Genomic DNA, 17,670 nt, shown 5'->3' with positions numbered 1-17,670 from the left:
GAGGTCAGGATCTGATCAACTCACAGCCCAGTCCAGATGAACAGAATCAACTTTTTGGGATTTATTTACCTGAATGATTAAGCATCCATCAAGACATTCTTCTGAGCAAAGACACAAACTTATGTAAAATAATTTGAAGTATTAGTCAAACCTGAATAATTCATTTTATTACAGGTGTACACCTGCTGAAACAAGTAATGGAAAATATGTTCAGTGACATTGGTCTGAATGGTAAATGGACTGGTTCGTAGTGCTTTTCTACTCTTCTTGAGCACTCAGAGCGCTTTATTTAACTTGCCTCTTTCATCCATTCACACATATTCATACAAGTACTTCTTCTATTGGATGGAGGGTACAGCGCATGATTTTAATCTTGTGAAAAATGAACAAAGTAACATTTTAAAAAAAAATGTTTTTATTGTTTTGTTATGCTGTGCATGAGCAACAGCATGAAGTCATTCTTAAAGATAATGGCTATCAGGTCTTTTTTTTCGGTCTTGGGGAACTTGGGGGACTGAAAATTTAAAGGAAACCGCTTGTGAGCTAACAAAAGATACTACAATTTTCATTATGGGAAAAGACAGGAATTTGAATTCATTAAATTTCTAGAATATTCATTTCAAAGAGTGTTCCTACCTGCTTCAGTTTAAATCTTATCAGTTTTATTCACAGTTTATAAAGCTATATTGAGCTAACAACTCTAGCAAAAGGAAAGAAGAACGTAGCAACCATAAAGCGTTACAGCTTGTATCATTTCAAGTGAAATGTTGTCTAAGAGCTGTACGGAAGTGAAACCCCCTTCAGATAAACTGAGTAGAGCAACAGCTGCTATGGCGCAACTCGAAGCCCTTTTTCCGGTTCAGTGCTGGAAAATAAATGCAGCAATTTGGTAATGGGCACTGAGTGCTGACATTTTGCGCTTTTGTGGGTGATCTGTTCCATGGGTGGGAGGAGACAGAAAGAATGAAAAAGAGGGGGGAGTGAGAGTAATAAGAGGACACAGTTTTGTTTGGTTTGTTAATCTCATTTAGCGTCTTTCTTTCTTTCTTTCTTTCTTTCTTTCTTTCTTTCTTTCTTTCTTTCTGTCTGTCTGTCTTTTTTGTCTTTCTTTCAACTGTTACAATAATTCCTCGAAATTCAGATTGTCATTGACCCTATTTTTGCTTTCAATAAGTCACTTTTATATTTATTACAAATTAAATCAAGTTTCAGTCTTGCATTGTTTTCAGCAAATAGGGGATTCTGTTGATGCATTGTATCAAAGGGAAGACCCAGTCAAAAAGCACACAATTAGCCCACTTCACCTTTCCATCTCTCTGTTTCAGGGTTGAGTCACTCACAAACACACCTGCATGGGCTTCCCTATCTTAGTCACACAGGGGATCTCCAACCTGAAACCTGAGCGTGTGTGTGTGTGATTATGTGGTGGGTGACCAGGGGAAGCCAGTGAAAAAAAAAAGGTACTCAGCACAATAATGCTGAATATCCTTGTGTTCTGAAAATGCCACCTTCATTACCAGTAAACACATTTGAATAGTATTTTTTTGTTCACTTTGGCTCAGTTATCATTGCTCTGCTGCTCAACTGGCTGGTCTGGTTTCAAGCATTATAGAAAAAGGAGTAAAGTGGAAACCAAGAGCATCAAGAGGATTGGAGTAAGTAGAAATGGAGCGCTCTAAAAGACTTCAAAGTTAAAGTGATTTGGTCAGAATTTTTTTCATAATTTGTGGATAATGCTTCCTGTTACGACTTTCATTTTGCTTTACTTTGTTGGCTTTTGCTAAGTAAACTGTCTAAATATTGCAAAGTAAGAAGTTACATCTCCTTGATACTGATATCTCAAAAAGGTCTACGCTGTGTGCTTTTTACAAGCAGCACAAATTTGTCCTGAATGGGCTAAATTTACACTCAGGCCATTTTACATATAAAATGTTTCTCTATCTGAAGACGTGATATATTTACATATACTGTTTGGGATTTTTTGGGAAGGAAGCTGAAATAGTTTATACAAATGTGAAAAATTGGAAATAATACGTGTACGTGTCTTCTTACTAAAGAGCTTGGAATAATTTTGTTTGTTGCACTTTTCAATAGAGTTTTGAAAATAGTGCACAACACTTTCTGTACACATGAAAGGATAAAGCTCAATTTTTCTGTGTATTGACTCTTATTACATGCATGAAACTGTACTTAATATTGATATCTCAAGATGGTCTGTATTAGAAAACTGCAGTTTAAATTTTAGTTTATCCTAATTGTGTCACAATGTGCATATTACCTATATTTAATTAAATAATATATAAATATGTGGCTTTTATGTATTTTGTATCTGTAGCAAGACGTAACATGAGATAATAGTTATGGATTTCACCACAAACAGTTGAGTGTATAGCACTGCCACATCATTAGATTAAAAATTGCATGCTGTTATAGTTTATGGCTGTTACAATATTTAAGAAGAAAAGTACTGGATTAAATTCCCTTTTTTGGGATGTAAGCACTTGTTTTCCATGATTTATGCTGCCCCCCCCCCACCAAAAAAAAAAATTTAATCCAGAAAATTAATCGTGTGTATTTTCAGATAACCGGAAGAAGATGGATGGATGAATGGACGTTTACAAGACTTCACAAAGACATTGTTATTTTGCAGGTCAAACATTATACAAACATTATCATTTGCAAACAAGTTTGTTTTGTTTTTTTAAAAAGTAAATGTAAAAAATGTATGTCTGATTTGACTCTACTATTACAGGAAACAAATGAAGGAGACATCAGAAAACTGAAAAATAACAGAAAAATAATGTTTACAGTTCATCATATCTGTGAGCATTTAGTTTCAACTGTGTCTCAATGTTTAAAATAAATCTATCTAGAAACAGAAAGCTGAAGAAATCCATTCTTTTTAGCATACATCACATAACTTAATGAATTTACTTACATATGATAATAACGTGTAAGGGTTCTATAAGTTTTTAAAATACATGTTAAAATTAAAAGCAAATACAAACAACAAACTCTACAAAGATTACAATATTAAGTTTTCTACCCAATGAGTTGGCGCACCTTTATGATTTGTGTTGCTGTGTCTTAAGATTATCTCATACTTACATTTTTGCTTTTCTTAAGGTGGCAGTGTACTGTGACCTTGGTCTACTTGGCTTTGACTGTGAAGCAGTAATACTTTTGCATAGTGCTGATACAGGATGTGTTTTTAAAAGTCTTCTCAACCAGTGTTACCTCAGTTTACAAGAATTCAAACGCATTCCTTAATTTTCTTGTATAATAGTTCTTGTATTTCCATTTATTAAATGTGTAACATCCTCAGCCAGTGTAAATCCATTTGGTCAATGAAATGTCTTCCAAAAACTCTTAAGAAGGTTTTCATGCATTTATTTATTTATTTTACTGCATTAATTTAGAAACTTTTTACTTTGTCTTTCGCTTACTGCTCCTCTTTCTCCGTCAGTGCTTGTGGTTCAGTCTGTGGTACTTTTTGTGGTCTTTTTGTTTCAGGGACTAGACGAATAGCTCAAAGCTGAGCGAAGCGATAGCATCTCAGTGAACATAGTTCGGTATATCCTCGTGCTCCAGCACACAGGAAAGAGCTGCGTACATTCCCTGCGACCCAATCAACCGCGAACTTAGTTGTGTCTTTGCACTTCTCAATCACCCAGGTGTAACTGGGTTGGTTTGCGTATGTGTGTGTGTGTATCTGTATGCATGCACACAAGGGTGAATAAGGAAGCAAGAGACTTACACTTACTATGAAATGACTTTGTAGCCTGTAATTTAACATTATACAGCAAAGCTTGTTGCCACATACATGGCAGTTCAAGAGAAACTGAATATGATGCAAGTTTACACATCAAAAGTAAAAGAAGACACCAAACCCTGTCACTCACCTACTCAACTTCCGCTAAGCACAATATTGACAATGGAAGTACAACGCCCACTTTCAAACCTCTATGCCCTCTCCACAGACAGGCACAGACATCTAAGACGAACAACGCAACAAAGCCAGAACGTCTTATCTGTTCCTATCACTGGAAAACATGCACAGTGCTTGACCTGTAGCTTCAGGACAGGAAGCATTTCTGCTATTGCAAAATACCTCCTGAGTATCATTGCTTTCTAGGCAATGCTGCATTTTGGATAATTAGATCACTCATAACCACCATAAATGACTGAAATGATACAGTTTTATTGTTTAAACACAAGCATGCTCACAGAAATACCGACATGACAGTGCTTTTTGTTCTGTGTCTAAACTGCTGCAATAACGTGAAAAACACAAAGAAGTACAGAAGAAAGCAAAGAACGCAGAAAACTGCACAATTACTGTATGTCTATTTGTGTACTTTGTGATGTTTGCATCAAAATAAATGATTACAGTTCACAGCACATTAATACCTGATGAATTGAAAACCACATTGATAAATTACGCTAAATGCAGCTCACTGATTAGAGGCAGAAAGAAAGATTATAGATACAAAACACAACATGGGTCTTTAAACTTTATGTTACATTATGCATTATTACATGCGTTATGTTACATGGCTGCTGCTGCTGTTGAAAAAGCAAATTTTTCTTCTTGCTGAGAGTTCATTGAAGCGTAAATAAACTCGAGATGTTGTTAGAAGACCTGATATTAGGGGTGAATCATGCCTTTCGTGGCCGGAGAGAACACTCAAACAAAGCACTTCAGTCACTGCAATCAAAGAAGCAATATTTGTTAATTTTCATTAGTTTCAATAACCATAGACAACATTTAACATATGTAATACTTACCTTAAAAATACATGAGACGCAGGTTTTTTTAGAACGTCTGCCTTTTCCTTAATAGAGAAAACAGAAGACGGAGATTAAAGCATCATCCGTGCATATGGTGGCAGAATCAGAGTTTAAAAATACTGTAAAGAATTTTGATTTTTCTTGTGCATATGGATGAAAAATAAAATGAAAGACAAAAACAGTTGTTTTTACTAATGTTGTATTTACTTTGCAAAGTGGTGGTGACACTTTCTTGGCAGTCCTGTAAGTGAGAATGTTGTTGAAGAAAAAAGGAAACATTTTAGAAATAAAACATTACTATATCACAAAATTTGATTTTCTCAACCTTTATTAGCACAATTTAATCCATTTCTGGTCGTGTCTTTCTGGAACCTTTGTCCGGCTGTTTTGTTGACTTCACGGTATTTAATGTATTAAACGCTACTCACGGCTGAAGTAACGCAGCGTGCAGAGAACAGCCAGAGCCAAGCCTCCAAGAAGTCCGACAAGAGGCCAAAGAATCATAGAGCCACAGCCTCCTGGAACAAAGGAATAATGGAGTACATGTTTCTTCCCCCCAATGGAGTCATGATATAATCAATCATTAATCAATTTTCATTTTGCAAGAAAATGTTCAATTATGCACTGCTGCAAACAATTTAAAGTCCTTTTTATTCTTTTTATTCTATAATAACTTACCCTTGGAGTCGCCTGTATTGCAACGACAGGTTGGTTTGGATGGTGGTTTGGGTTTTGGCTTAGGAGGTGGTGTTGGTGGGGTCTCTGTCAAATAAAGACCAAAGAAAGGTAAATGGACTGGTTCTTGTAGAACGCTTTTCTGCTCTAGTTCTGCTGTAATTCAGCGTTTTATACAACATATCTCTGTCACATAGAGGCACTTTTTTCTTTAAGTGTTTTTCTAACCAAAATTTACACTCTGACGAACACAACTCAAGGTTCAAGTATCCTTCTTAACATGTAGATGGGTTAAGCCAGGGATCGAATCACCAGCCTTCCGATTAGGAGATGACTTGCCTGATCGCCTGAGCCAAAGCCACCCAGAAGCACCATTAAGAAAAGTAAAAAGCAACTTTTTTCTAAAAAAAAAAAAAAAGTTGTTGTTGCAGCAATTCTCTACCAAGTTTCTAATTGGCAAAGAGAAGAAACAATTGACATGATTATTAACAGAATCGCCCTCCATCTGTACATCTGTTGAGCCAGCGAACAGTTTTTCAGCATTTTATTTTCTTATTTGTAGTTAGAATTTACCCATTTGGCCTATTGAATGTGTACCAATATCTTCTGTTTGCCCGTGCTGTGAGAAAGTTTTACTGCTTAAGCCTCGTTCAGAAAGATAAGTAAGGCAGCATCAGCTAGGCAAAGAGAAGCAGAAAGCCAGGATACAAAAGAACTTCTCAACGTTTACTTGTGTCAAAGACACCAGTTTGGTTTCCAAAATGCAAATATGCATTGATTTGCAAATGATTTAAACCTTATGTCATACCAAATGTGGAAACAGAATTTTTTATGATTTGAAAAATATACACTCATTTTGATTGTGATGCTATAAACACCTTTAAAAAAGGTTTTCTTTCTCTGGTGCAGCTTTAAGCGATAAACAGTGTTCACTCACTGTCAGAAGTGTTTCTGGAGTCCGTGCAGTGATTTCCATGAAACATCCATTTTTAACACAATAACTCCAGAGTGCATGAACATCACGGGCATTCCATACCCCTTTCACGTCTGTACAAAGATTTCCGTGCATTCCCTGAATCTTTTGATATTAAGTTCTCTAGATGATAAAATCGACAAATTTGAATTTTCCTCAGATACTTAGAAATTCTACCTTGACTACATATGTAGTCACACACGCTTTCAGAGAGTCGTGAAAGCTCCATCTTTTACTCCTTATGGACATTGGAATGCTTTTTCATACCCAATTTTATTTAAAAAAAACAAAAACAAAACATGATTACTTGTGGCATGCTCCCCCAGGTATCTTTAAACATTCTATAGCTGCTTCTCCTGGAAAAACGATCATATATATTTAAAAAAACAACAACAAAAAATCTAAATGAAGGTCTGTCAGAAAGTGATATTCTTTCTTTGTAAATGAGTAGCAAATCACTGCATACTGTTTTAGTTCACATTTTTGCAGTGCACCTTCACCGTTTTAAAAATGGTGTTGAATTCGACTGATACACCAAGGTAAGTGCGCCACACTTTTAAAGCTGTCCAGTGAGTCCGCAGAATATTAGACATTTTTTGTATTAAAGTAGGAGTCCTAATATGTTGGATTTACACACCAAAGCCTTAAATCATCCATCAGCTTGACCTGCCTCTTCAAAATCAGATGGATATTTTGAAAATTTCACATTTAGCCTGATATTTAACTGTGACAGGAAGCACTTAGAATACAAACCTCCTGGCAGTAGAAGAGTCCCAGGCTTCCATACTTCATTAAGATTTTTTTCCTTCAAGACACAAGAATAAATCCCTCTGTCTTCTTTCGTCACATTGATGATACGGAGCGCAAAAGACTTACTGCCCCTCTTACTGAGTTTAAAACGTGTTTTGTCCACGTTATCTCCATAGAGAGTACGGTCAGCATTGTTGCATCTGCCTAGAAAGTGGACTTTGCTACTCATGTCACTGTGGAACCAGAAGACTAAGTCACAAGCCATGTTGCCACAATCACAATCAATGGTCTCACTGCTTGGGATCTTAGGGTAACGAACGCTGACTTCTTCTTCCAGCAGCTTCTGTTTTAAATCTTGACCTAGGAAAAAGAGCGACATTTAAGATTTCAGCAACACATTTGTAGCACATTCAAAAACTCCTCCGAAATTATTTTTGAGTTACTATATAACAAGCTGCCTCGCCCATTCGTTGCAAAGGTTTATGGCCAATCCTCCCGTAAAGATGTGCAGTTAATTAAGGAAAAGGAATACTAATACGTGTAATAATAAATGCAAGTTGTCACGCTTCCTACATAGCGAAAGCCAGTATAAATCCAACTGGCAATATAAAATATGAAAATATGAAGAAATCTCCTGTATATATTTCAAACTCTTAACAGTGACATTTTGGATTTGCTGTATGGTGGATTTAGCATTTAGGTGATATTTTACAAGAGGCCTATGTGGTAAAACATCTTTTCGCATTTTACAATCATTTTCTACTTTCTATGTTTTCAAGTCAAATGCACAGGCCTGTGTTATGAAATAGTGTTATGAAATATATAAACATACACAGCAAGTCAAACACTGTGTTTGTATGAAAGGTTAAGACTTACTGGCTCTTGCTTCATGCTGTTCTTGCAAAAATAAATGAAATACAAGTGCTGTGTTACATTCAAGACTAATTTAGTTTACATGTGTCACAATACGACACAAATCTGATTTATTTCAATCTCCCCAGTAGAGTGATGCAAATATAAAAAAGACGATGATGATGAAAAACTACAGGGGAATGCTGCAATGTTACCCTTAAAGTATAGAAGCAAAACTCAAAGGCTGATAATTAACGTAATAACATAGCCGTATCAATAATCTATACTTTCATATATATCATGTCTAAGTGTTAAACCAACAAACCAAAGCTCACTTCTTTGACTCTTAAAGCCACATTTCATTCTTTATCACATGCTATGGCAATGACTGTATTTAATAAATGTACATTTTAAGATAAAAATCAGACGATTATCAGTTGAACTTGAAAACAACAACATCCCTCGGTAAGCTACCTGACTTTGCAACAGCAAGAACGTTTGTGTCTTATGAGATTAAAGACAAAGCTGATGGTCTTACCAGATGTCCAAAGTGGTCCTGTCAACAATAGCCATGCCAGTGACAGAAAGAACATTTTGTCAGGCCGTCGCTGTGTATCCGTATCTGTGTGTAACTTGTGTGCTAGCTGAGGGAGGTTGCTAATACTTTCTCGTCTTGATATCTATCTGTCATAGATGATGGGAGGAACTATGCTGACAGGGCCCTGAGGCTTGAATGCAACACCCTAAAATGATACAGAGGGCCTATCAGATACGGTATAACAGCATTACACCAGTCACTGGGACTTTAACGTACACGCTCTAAAACCCCAAATGCCTAATACAGATAAGGATCAGCACAAGTGCTGCATCAAAATAAACCTATTGATGCCATTCTTTATTCTGTTCAACTAACAGAGCCCAACGATGACAGCTGTTACTATTATGTTAAGTCTGTTATTTAAAAAAAAGAAAAAAGAAAACGTATTCATCCCCAACATTCATAGAGGCGTAAAGTGAATGTTTCACAGCTGAAAATGTGGTGTTGTCTCACATTATGTCCCACATAAACAAAAGCAATTAAAAAATGTTGCATATTTCCAGAGCAGCAGTTTGCAGTGCTGTGGTCTCTGCCCAGGTGCATGACCTAGAGTTCAGCAGAGCCACACATACAGAGCTTCATGCACAGAACAAAAAGGGAATATAAACATATGGCACCTAAACTCTGTAACGAAATAATTGCATACGAGGATTAACAATACAAAATACATTTAAATATTCAATGGAGTGTGTAAGGCAACTTCAGTATTCCACCTGCCATAAAGTTCTTAAAGACTCGCATGAAACAAACATTAAAGTCAAAACCAGTGAAGTTTGTGCCTGTGCAAGTAATTTTGCATTACCTTTTTCTTCTTTGAAAAGTGCACATATAGTTTTATATTATAATCAGTTCTTAAGTAAATATATCTCATATTATCTGACTTGTTTGATATTCACATTTTTACTATCCAACCCCTTACATACAAGCATTTAACAGTTACAGACCCCTGGCTGTGTAAAAACAGCAGACTATGTTCATTATGTCCCACTGCACCAGCATCATTGTTAAGGGGACTCATTATTAAGTTTAATCAGGCAGTTACAGGCACATTGCTTGAAACAGAAAAATAAGCCAGTTAGAGCTGCAACCATCAGTTATTTTCATGATTGCTTAAAAAAACAACAACCACTGATTGATTTTATATTTAAAATTACAGAAAATCATTGCAGATATAGTATTTAAACTTTATATATGTACACATACATCACACACAGGACACCTATGCATTTCCAAATGTGGAGCCATTGTATGTTTGGCTTTTCACAATGAATTTTTATTTTTTGCATTTTGTGACAAGATACATCAACATCTACTCAATAAACTCAAATCTATGCCTCACGTTGAAGACTATGAGTTTCACTGACATTCAGAGATAAAAACCTGATTTGAAGCACTTTTCCCTACATCAAGACAGTATCTCTGCAATGTTTGATGTGTAATTTTTAAAGTTGCCATTCTGACAAAGAGAGGACTTTTGAAATCTCTTTTTCACAGACGTCCTTTTCACACTTGCTCGATAACAGTGATGATCCTTTAAATCATGTGGTGTTTGTGGATCTTTTGTGCGTTCGTAAAGGGTAAGGGTACAGAACGGTCTGGTGGGGATCTTAAAGTGAGAGGATGTGGGAACCCTAAAGTTCTACGGGGGTTGTACACTCAGGCGAGGAACAAGATTCTTTGAAAACAGATCTCAGGGGTCTTCAGATGTGCGCTCTTCACACATCGCTGAGCTATAAAGCCTTTGTTGGTCTCTCCACTTCAATGCTTTACGTCAAATGCTGCCAAGCTCTGGTTTTACTTGCCTGCTCTGCTATTTCTTTCTTAATTTTTTTACTTTAGTATTCTTTGAGAAGTCATCCATAAAAAATACAGAGATGTAGCAGTGTCATTCTCATTACCAGAGCTTTAAAGATAATTAATGTCAAGACCATAGTTCAGAAGATTATTTACAGCATCTGCAGGACTTCTGCACTAAACCATTTCAACTTTTGTGTCACTTCTATGATCCACATTTTTTCTTTGCGCCAGCAATCCAATCAACATCTAACTTAATAACGACTGACATTCAAAACACAATGGGAAGTTATTTCACGCATGTTGATTTAAAAGTTTTTCTTTATAAACTTTTCAGATAAATTCACACTCACTCCTCGTTTGACCACTACCAACTACTTTCATATCTAGGCTCATACATATAGCTCTCAATGAACATTTAACAATACAGCCCACAAGCAAACGAAAAGATAAAAACACAAAATTGTTTTTCTTGAGTAGATGTGATGTACCAAGAGCATCAGAGGAACAGTGGCTCGGCCAATCAAAGTATTTTGATAACTCATTTCAGATACCTTAAGATTTACTTAAAAGAACATTTGTGTAGATGCATGTAAATAAAAATGACAGTAGGGATTAGGAGTGTAAGTGGCCCACTTTATAGCTCATAGTTTAACAGTAGGTGATACTGTTTCCCTTTGGAGTTTCCTTTAACTACTAACTTTGTTCAGTTTGCACATTGCTCTTCAACCTGAATTCTGAGGTTATGTAAAGAGTTGTCCTCATTTGAACGTCTGCACCTGTATGACCGCAAATGTGTTTTCTGGTTGTATAAATACAATCATAAAACATACACATGTACACAGTGCACTGCAGACTAATGAAGTGTTAAATCTGCTGTGGTGCAACACATGTGCCAGGCAGTATTTGTTGTATTTTTATCATTTCATAATACGTCTTACACTGAACTTCTGTACAGCACGTTGTCAGTGGCTTTATTTCAACTTTTGTGCCTGAGAGTGAGAACACACAGAGAGCTTCTGAAGTAATGAAATGAATAAGCTTCTGACATCTATGAGCTTTTATTTTCAGTACTGATGAAATGGATGAAGCTCAACAGTGCCAACCAGAGACTGCTAAAGGGATGACAATCTATCAAGTCCATGCCAGATGCACGCATCCATAATCAAATTTACCTTAGTGATGAGTTAAGAGTACTTCATAAACAAACAGTGCTAAACATTACAGCCATCAACTCACTGTACACACAAACCAAACTTATTATAAAGTGTCATAGTATAAAATTAATGCTGAATCTCCTCCAGATACAAACGAAATACATTCATTTCTTATACACATACAAATTGACTCTACATGGCTAGCCAGCTAGCAAACTTGTATAAGAAAACACTTTTCGGTTATTAGAGCAGATATAGAAAAGGCCTTTGCTACCTGCTGACAGGATTTTTTTAAAATCATTTTAATATAGCTTATTATTATTTTCAATGTCATGCTTATAATAAATGTTTGCCAAAAGTAGTCCAGAATACTGTTCACTTCAGCTGCTCCTGCAGAGTTTAACACCCCAGAATCGAGTCGTCCCACAGCTTTTCCTCCTCTGTCCTAGTGTCTGCTTTCTCTTTTGCCTTCTTCTTCTCTTTTCTGTATTTAGGTTTAATGGACTCATCCTCTTCACCCTCCCTTTGCTTAACATTAATTTCAGTCTGAATATGCAGTTCAGTCTCTTTGCTATTCTTCATCATGACTTCTGGCTTTAATTTGTCCATAACTTGATCTCCTCTTTCCACTTTAAAGTTTTCCTTAAGGGATTTTCTTTCTTTTCGTCTCCACTTGCCATGAATTTTTGACTTTTTCCTGCTCCTCTCCTCCTCCGACTCAACAGATTGCTCTCTTCTTCTCTCCTCTGAGTCATCATCTCTTTCCCTCCTCTGGCGTTTCCTCCTCCTCTCCTCATCCCTTCCTCTCCTCACTCTCTCCCTATGGGATGTTTTAATCTGCCTCTTTTCTCTGTGCCTATATTCACTATGATCACTGTCACTTTCACTACTGCTGGAGGAGGAATACGAGGAGGAGGAGTAAGATAATGAGGTAGTACAGGAGGAAGAGCTTGACCTTCTCTGCCTTCTTCTCATGGGCCAACTAGTGAGCGGTGGAGGACCTGAGTTACGAAGAACTGGAGGAGGATAGTTGTAGTTTGAGGCACGTGACGGCAAGGGTGGGCCCTGAAACGATGAACACCCCATTTGAAGTGGAGAGTAATGACCAGAGTGGGACTGATGAGGAGAAATGGAGGTAGGAAGGAGGTTGGACACAGGTTTATTTAGTTCCACCATATTCTTCCTATTTATTACTTCCCGTTCTTCAGCTTCATCTTCCTTTTGCATGGTATCCTGAGGGAGGACCTGATTAGTCTTAGGAGTGATTCCACGAGCCTTCTGAACCTGAATGTAATCAGCCAGTTCATCTGCAAATGTGCTGTACAGTTTTTGCTGGGATTGGCATAGATCGATGACCTTCTTCTCCCTGAGCAAGAACACATAAACTTGAATTAGGCTGCTATTCAATCAGATAAATGGTGATGAAAAACCTACAAAATATAGCCTTAGTAAACCACAGAGGCATTCTGAGGTTCCTGCTTGAAAATGACATGCCCAAAATGAATTCATTATCTCTCTACAATTACAAACTCCCTGTAAACCAACTTGGTATCTAAATTAAGCTAACACTTGATTTGTGTCAGGTTGTTACAGGTTGCGATTCCTTTGTATATTTATAACAGTGTTATTTTCATATTATTTAGTGTCATCACAAATAATTACTTCTTGCCAAAGGTAAGCTGAAGTGCAATGTAGTAAATATTACACTTTAAAAGTTGACATTGTCTTCTTAAACTTACTTTATCTGGTGTTTGTTTCCCTGCATGTGGTCCTGGTACATCTCCACAGAGTTAAATTGCATACTACACATCTGACACATCAAGGAACTGCCTGGAGAAAAAGATTAGAAAGAAGAGAGATTTTTTTTAAAAATCCAACAACTTTCAACGGGCCAATAAAGATTTAGTAAAGTCATTTTTCTACTGTTTTACAAATTCTGGTTTTCTCCAAATCATTCATGCCATCTCCACAAAGAGATGCTGTAGCGCCTAAAGCTGAAAATAAAAAACAGGAAACTGCTTTATTAAACTTTCTGACATTCTGGCTCACCTGATTCAATCCCCTCGAGTCAGACTTATCAGATTAAAGTCAGATTATTGTTATAATAATAAATAATAACAAAACCACAGAATTATAGCTAATCAGACTATCTGAATCACATCCATACTTACTGTAATAATGCTACAAAGCCAACTTCTATTTGATTATCTCCTATTCACCCACCTGTGCTGGGATAAATCTTCACTGCTGATGTAGATGTTTCAACTAGATTTTTCACTTTTCCCTTCAGAACTTCCTGTTTCTTTTTCCCTTTCTTGTTAATGTTTCTGTCCTGGTTTCAGGCTGCTGTGGTGATTTTTATTAAATTCCTGAAGGATTTAACGCTCTTTGTATTATCCTGTTTGCTCAAAGGCAAAAAGTTACCTTGCTCTACATTGTGTCCTAGCTGTTTGAGCAGCTCCTGTCTGGCCTGATTCCTCTGGTGTTTGCGTCCACTGTAGTGCTGCAAGGCTACATGGGGATTCGTGAAGGAGGCAGTACACAGGGCACAGTACTTGTTGGGATCCTTCAAATCAACCTCTGTGCTACATGTAGCACTGGTGACTGCTGGATCCAAATCATGCTCCACAACACCCTCTGAGGATGGTTTTTGCTGAGACTTATCAGGATCCTGTTGGAGACCTGATGAAGCACGCACTTCTGTAGACTTCTCTATAAAATGACAGTGAAATCATGATGTCAACATATCTTCCTTACTGTGTGTAAATATCAAAATCTACATCAAGAAAATGCTTTTTGCATCACAGAGCTCAAACTTGCCTGATAGGTGAAGACTTTGTTTACGAAGATTTTTTGTATGGACTTTGCCTTCATAGTGTGATCTTGCCACCACAGGTGAGCTAAATACCATGTTGCAAAGCTCACAGAAATGATCTTTATCATTACTCATCGTCTGCTGCAAAAAACAAACAAAAACTATAAACTACTTATTTTATGAATACAAGATTGCTTTCATATACCCCTCATATTCTTTTGAGAGGGATATTATTAAAGCACTAATACTGTAGCTCTGATATTCTTCACTATTGGATGCTTACATTAGTTTGTCCTCACTCAGTTCTCATGATTACAGACAAGAGACTCCATCTGACAGAAAAAGAAAACTTAAACTTGGCCACTAACCTGGGCGCCTGTTGACTTTTCTGCTTTTTTGGTCTGCAGGTACAGCTTGAGTTTCTGAGCGTGTTTCTTTCCCTGCAGTTGGACAACATGTGAGACATTATTAGAAAATATTTTACTTATGGCAGGTCTAATTAAAGTTGTACTACGGTGCTATGATTTGTGCCTGGAGGATAAAACACACCTCATAGTGAGACAGCCGCTGTGACTTAAACAGCAGCACAGCCTCACACACATGGCAGTAACTGTCTGTAAGGAGACACTTCAGTAGCGCCTCTTCAGCTTTGTTTCCTGTGCGGCAGAATACATGAAAACTTATTTAAACATGAAGCACAAACGAAACACTATTAAATTATTAAATTCACATAAGAGAAAAGTTTGTCCAATACAACTTCCATTTTCTCAGTACACAGAAAAAAAAGGCTGAATCTTTAACTTTCACACAACCTTTATTGGATCATATATTAACCTATCTAATGGTTCTTTTTCAAAACAAACTAATTTGTTTTGTAATTTGTTAATTTATACAATATGCTTTGCCTTAGTGTGGCAAATCTCATTCAACATTTACAATGATTTTAATATGACCTGCTAATTCTACAAAGGTCTACACAACTGGGGAGTTGTGAATATAACCACTTAAATACATATTTCTATTAAAACGTTCCCCTTATGGAAAAGTTTATTTATCATTTATGAGGGAAAAGTAAGATACACTTTTATTTTTTTTAATCTTCTAAAACTATTTCCGCTCAACACACACTTCCTAAAGTAGCATGCAACACACATGTTGACACATACTGCATATTATATTGCTAGCCCATAACAAATTGTTACTTGATTTCTTCCATTCTGCAGATTCTGGTTGAGATGCAATAGCTGATTCACTAGTGGTGCATTCAGTGCCAATTAACTAAAAGTAGACGTAAAAAAAAGAAAAAAAAAATGTGACAACTTAAATACCCACACATAAAACAAAAAAGTTAAACTAATTCCTAAATAAATAAAAAATAGATGACAAATTACCCTTTTGTTGCAATACCTGTTTAGTGATTTACTTTTAAAAAGTACAGTTTAGTGATGACACTCACGCATGTGGATTAAATATTAAGTTTTACAAGCAAAGAAATAACTTGTCTGCTCGGATATTTTGATAAAGTGTGGCCCAGAAACAACATTAAACCACACTGAATGAGCATGATGTTTCTGTGTTATTTCAACAACCTAACTGTTCAGCCAGTCTTGTATTGCTCATATTTTCAAAACTTTGAAGGACATTTTGCAACACAGAAATATGAAATTTATTAAAGTGAAATCAACGAGTACAGTGCTGATACCAGTAAATAACAATGTTTAGGCAAGATTATTGATGTTGTAGGCTGTACTGAACTAATCATAGGACATGATGACTGGTGGAGACTGAATTTCTGTTAGAAGAACTAAAATTGTTAACTACTTTACTTCAGTAGTTTTTTTAAATTAAAAAAATAACTTATTTAAAATATCTGCGTTTGTCTCAAATGTAAACACATGCACTTGCAGAGGTGCTTATCATGAAAAAATTTTCTAATTGAAATTACGGGACAGTCTGATATACTTATAAATACTGAAAATTACTATGAAAAAGAAAATAAGGCAATCAAAGGTGATGAGGGTTTACTTTTAAAGTGCTGAGTATCAACACTGGCATCCTACATGAAGTGCTGTGAAGCACATATAAAGGACCTCAGGACAATTAAACACTAAAAGGTGTTTAAATGCAAGAAATAAAAGACTGAAACAAGTACTCTATATGTACTCACTCTGATGCTCCTGAAGAATTTATGTGCACTGATATATTTCAAATATTGTACTTACCAAATGACTTTCCATTTCCATTTATTATCCTTTCACCTTGAGAACACTGTTTTAGTTTACTAATGAGTTTAACCGGCACAAAAAAGGTGGATGCCAACTTTAAGTTTTAGCCTCAATGATGCTTCAGGTGCTAAGGTTTGCAGTCCTTAATATTGTTTTGTTTTTGTTTTTTTTAAATGGCGACATTTCAGACTAAGTTTACAATTAGACTAGCTTTCCCATGTAGGATGAAATAAATTATGTCATCCACTTAACAGTTTATGGCTTCTGCTGCTAAAACCGGTTAGTCGACGAATCGGTTAGCATTAACTACCGGTATATGGAATCATTTAAAGGGACTGTTTCGTTTCGTGTGGGGGTCGAACTTGCTGGTACTAGCTCTGAGACAAACAACATAAGGAAAAGTACCCTAACTGTTCATGGTTTAATCATCAAGCTGGGCCAAGGGTAAGAGGGAGATTTTCGGGGCGATAGTTTCTACTATCCTCCTCGTAGAGACCGCTATAAAATTCTGAAAGCCCCTCACGTTAAAGCAGATTAACGTTAGGCAGCCGACGTTAGCAAATTTAGCTAAGCAGCTAACGAGCTCACTAGAATAATGAGCTGGCTAGCCACATAGCAGAAAAGCTAACAAAGGCGCAGCAGGTAGGGTGCCATACGGCTGAATTTTCACATTCTGAAGACAACTCACCTTCAACCTGGGTACTATCTATTTTATTGTTTATTACTTTGTCAGCACCTGTGACAGAAGTCGCGTTAGGGATACTGGCAATGTTATTTTGAGAGTCTGACTCCGCAGTTAGCGAAGTACAGCCACTTGTGTCGTCCATCTTTTTTTCCCTACCTGAACGTGCATGCGCAGTAGTATTGTAGTCCTGGTACAGGAAAGCTAGTTTTAATAACTTACATCCTCCGTATTTTTTCGTCTTGTGTATTTTAAAGACTTGTTTTCATGAAAATCCTTTAACGAATAATCAGAAACGGCAATGGGAAAATCTCTCTGTTATGCTCAAATGATTTACTTCTTCTATCGAAATATCTAA

General features: G+C 36.5%; 2 protein-coding genes across 2 annotated transcripts; both read right to left on the bottom strand.

The window, feature by feature from the left end:
- Nucleotides 1-4,816: 4,816 nt before the first annotated feature.
- On the bottom strand, nt 4,817-8,634 carry cd8b (cd8 beta). Its single transcript, XM_085353119.1, has 6 exons — nt 8,580-8,634; nt 7,193-7,549; nt 5,470-5,553; nt 5,220-5,309; nt 4,999-5,032; nt 4,817-4,835 (listed from the first exon to the last, which is right to left on the bottom strand). The coding sequence occupies exons 1-6, from the start codon at nt 8,632-8,634 to the stop codon at nt 4,817-4,819; spliced, it is 639 nt and encodes a 212-aa protein (XP_085209245.1).
- Nucleotides 8,635-11,927: 3,293 nt separating this feature from the next.
- Nucleotides 11,928-17,457, bottom strand: zmat1 (zinc finger matrin-type 1). Its single transcript, XM_085353127.1, has 7 exons — nt 17,319-17,457; nt 14,955-15,061; nt 14,774-14,845; nt 14,411-14,546; nt 14,015-14,302; nt 13,330-13,420; nt 11,928-12,956 (listed from the first exon to the last, which is right to left on the bottom strand). The coding sequence occupies exons 1-7, from the start codon at nt 17,455-17,457 to the stop codon at nt 11,990-11,992; spliced, it is 1,800 nt and encodes a 599-aa protein (XP_085209253.1). The 3' UTR covers nt 11,928-11,989.
- Between the last annotated feature and the right edge of the window lie 213 nt (nt 17,458-17,670).

The sequence above is a fragment of the Diplotaxodon limnothrissa genome, linkage group LG5, assembly GCF_057381915.1.
Source record: "Diplotaxodon limnothrissa isolate DT_005_m linkage group LG5, D_limnothrissa_male_GT1.1, whole genome shotgun sequence".
Taxonomy (NCBI): Eukaryota; Metazoa; Chordata; class Actinopteri; order Cichliformes; family Cichlidae; genus Diplotaxodon; species Diplotaxodon limnothrissa.
This window is presented reverse-complemented; position numbering and strand designations above follow the sequence as displayed.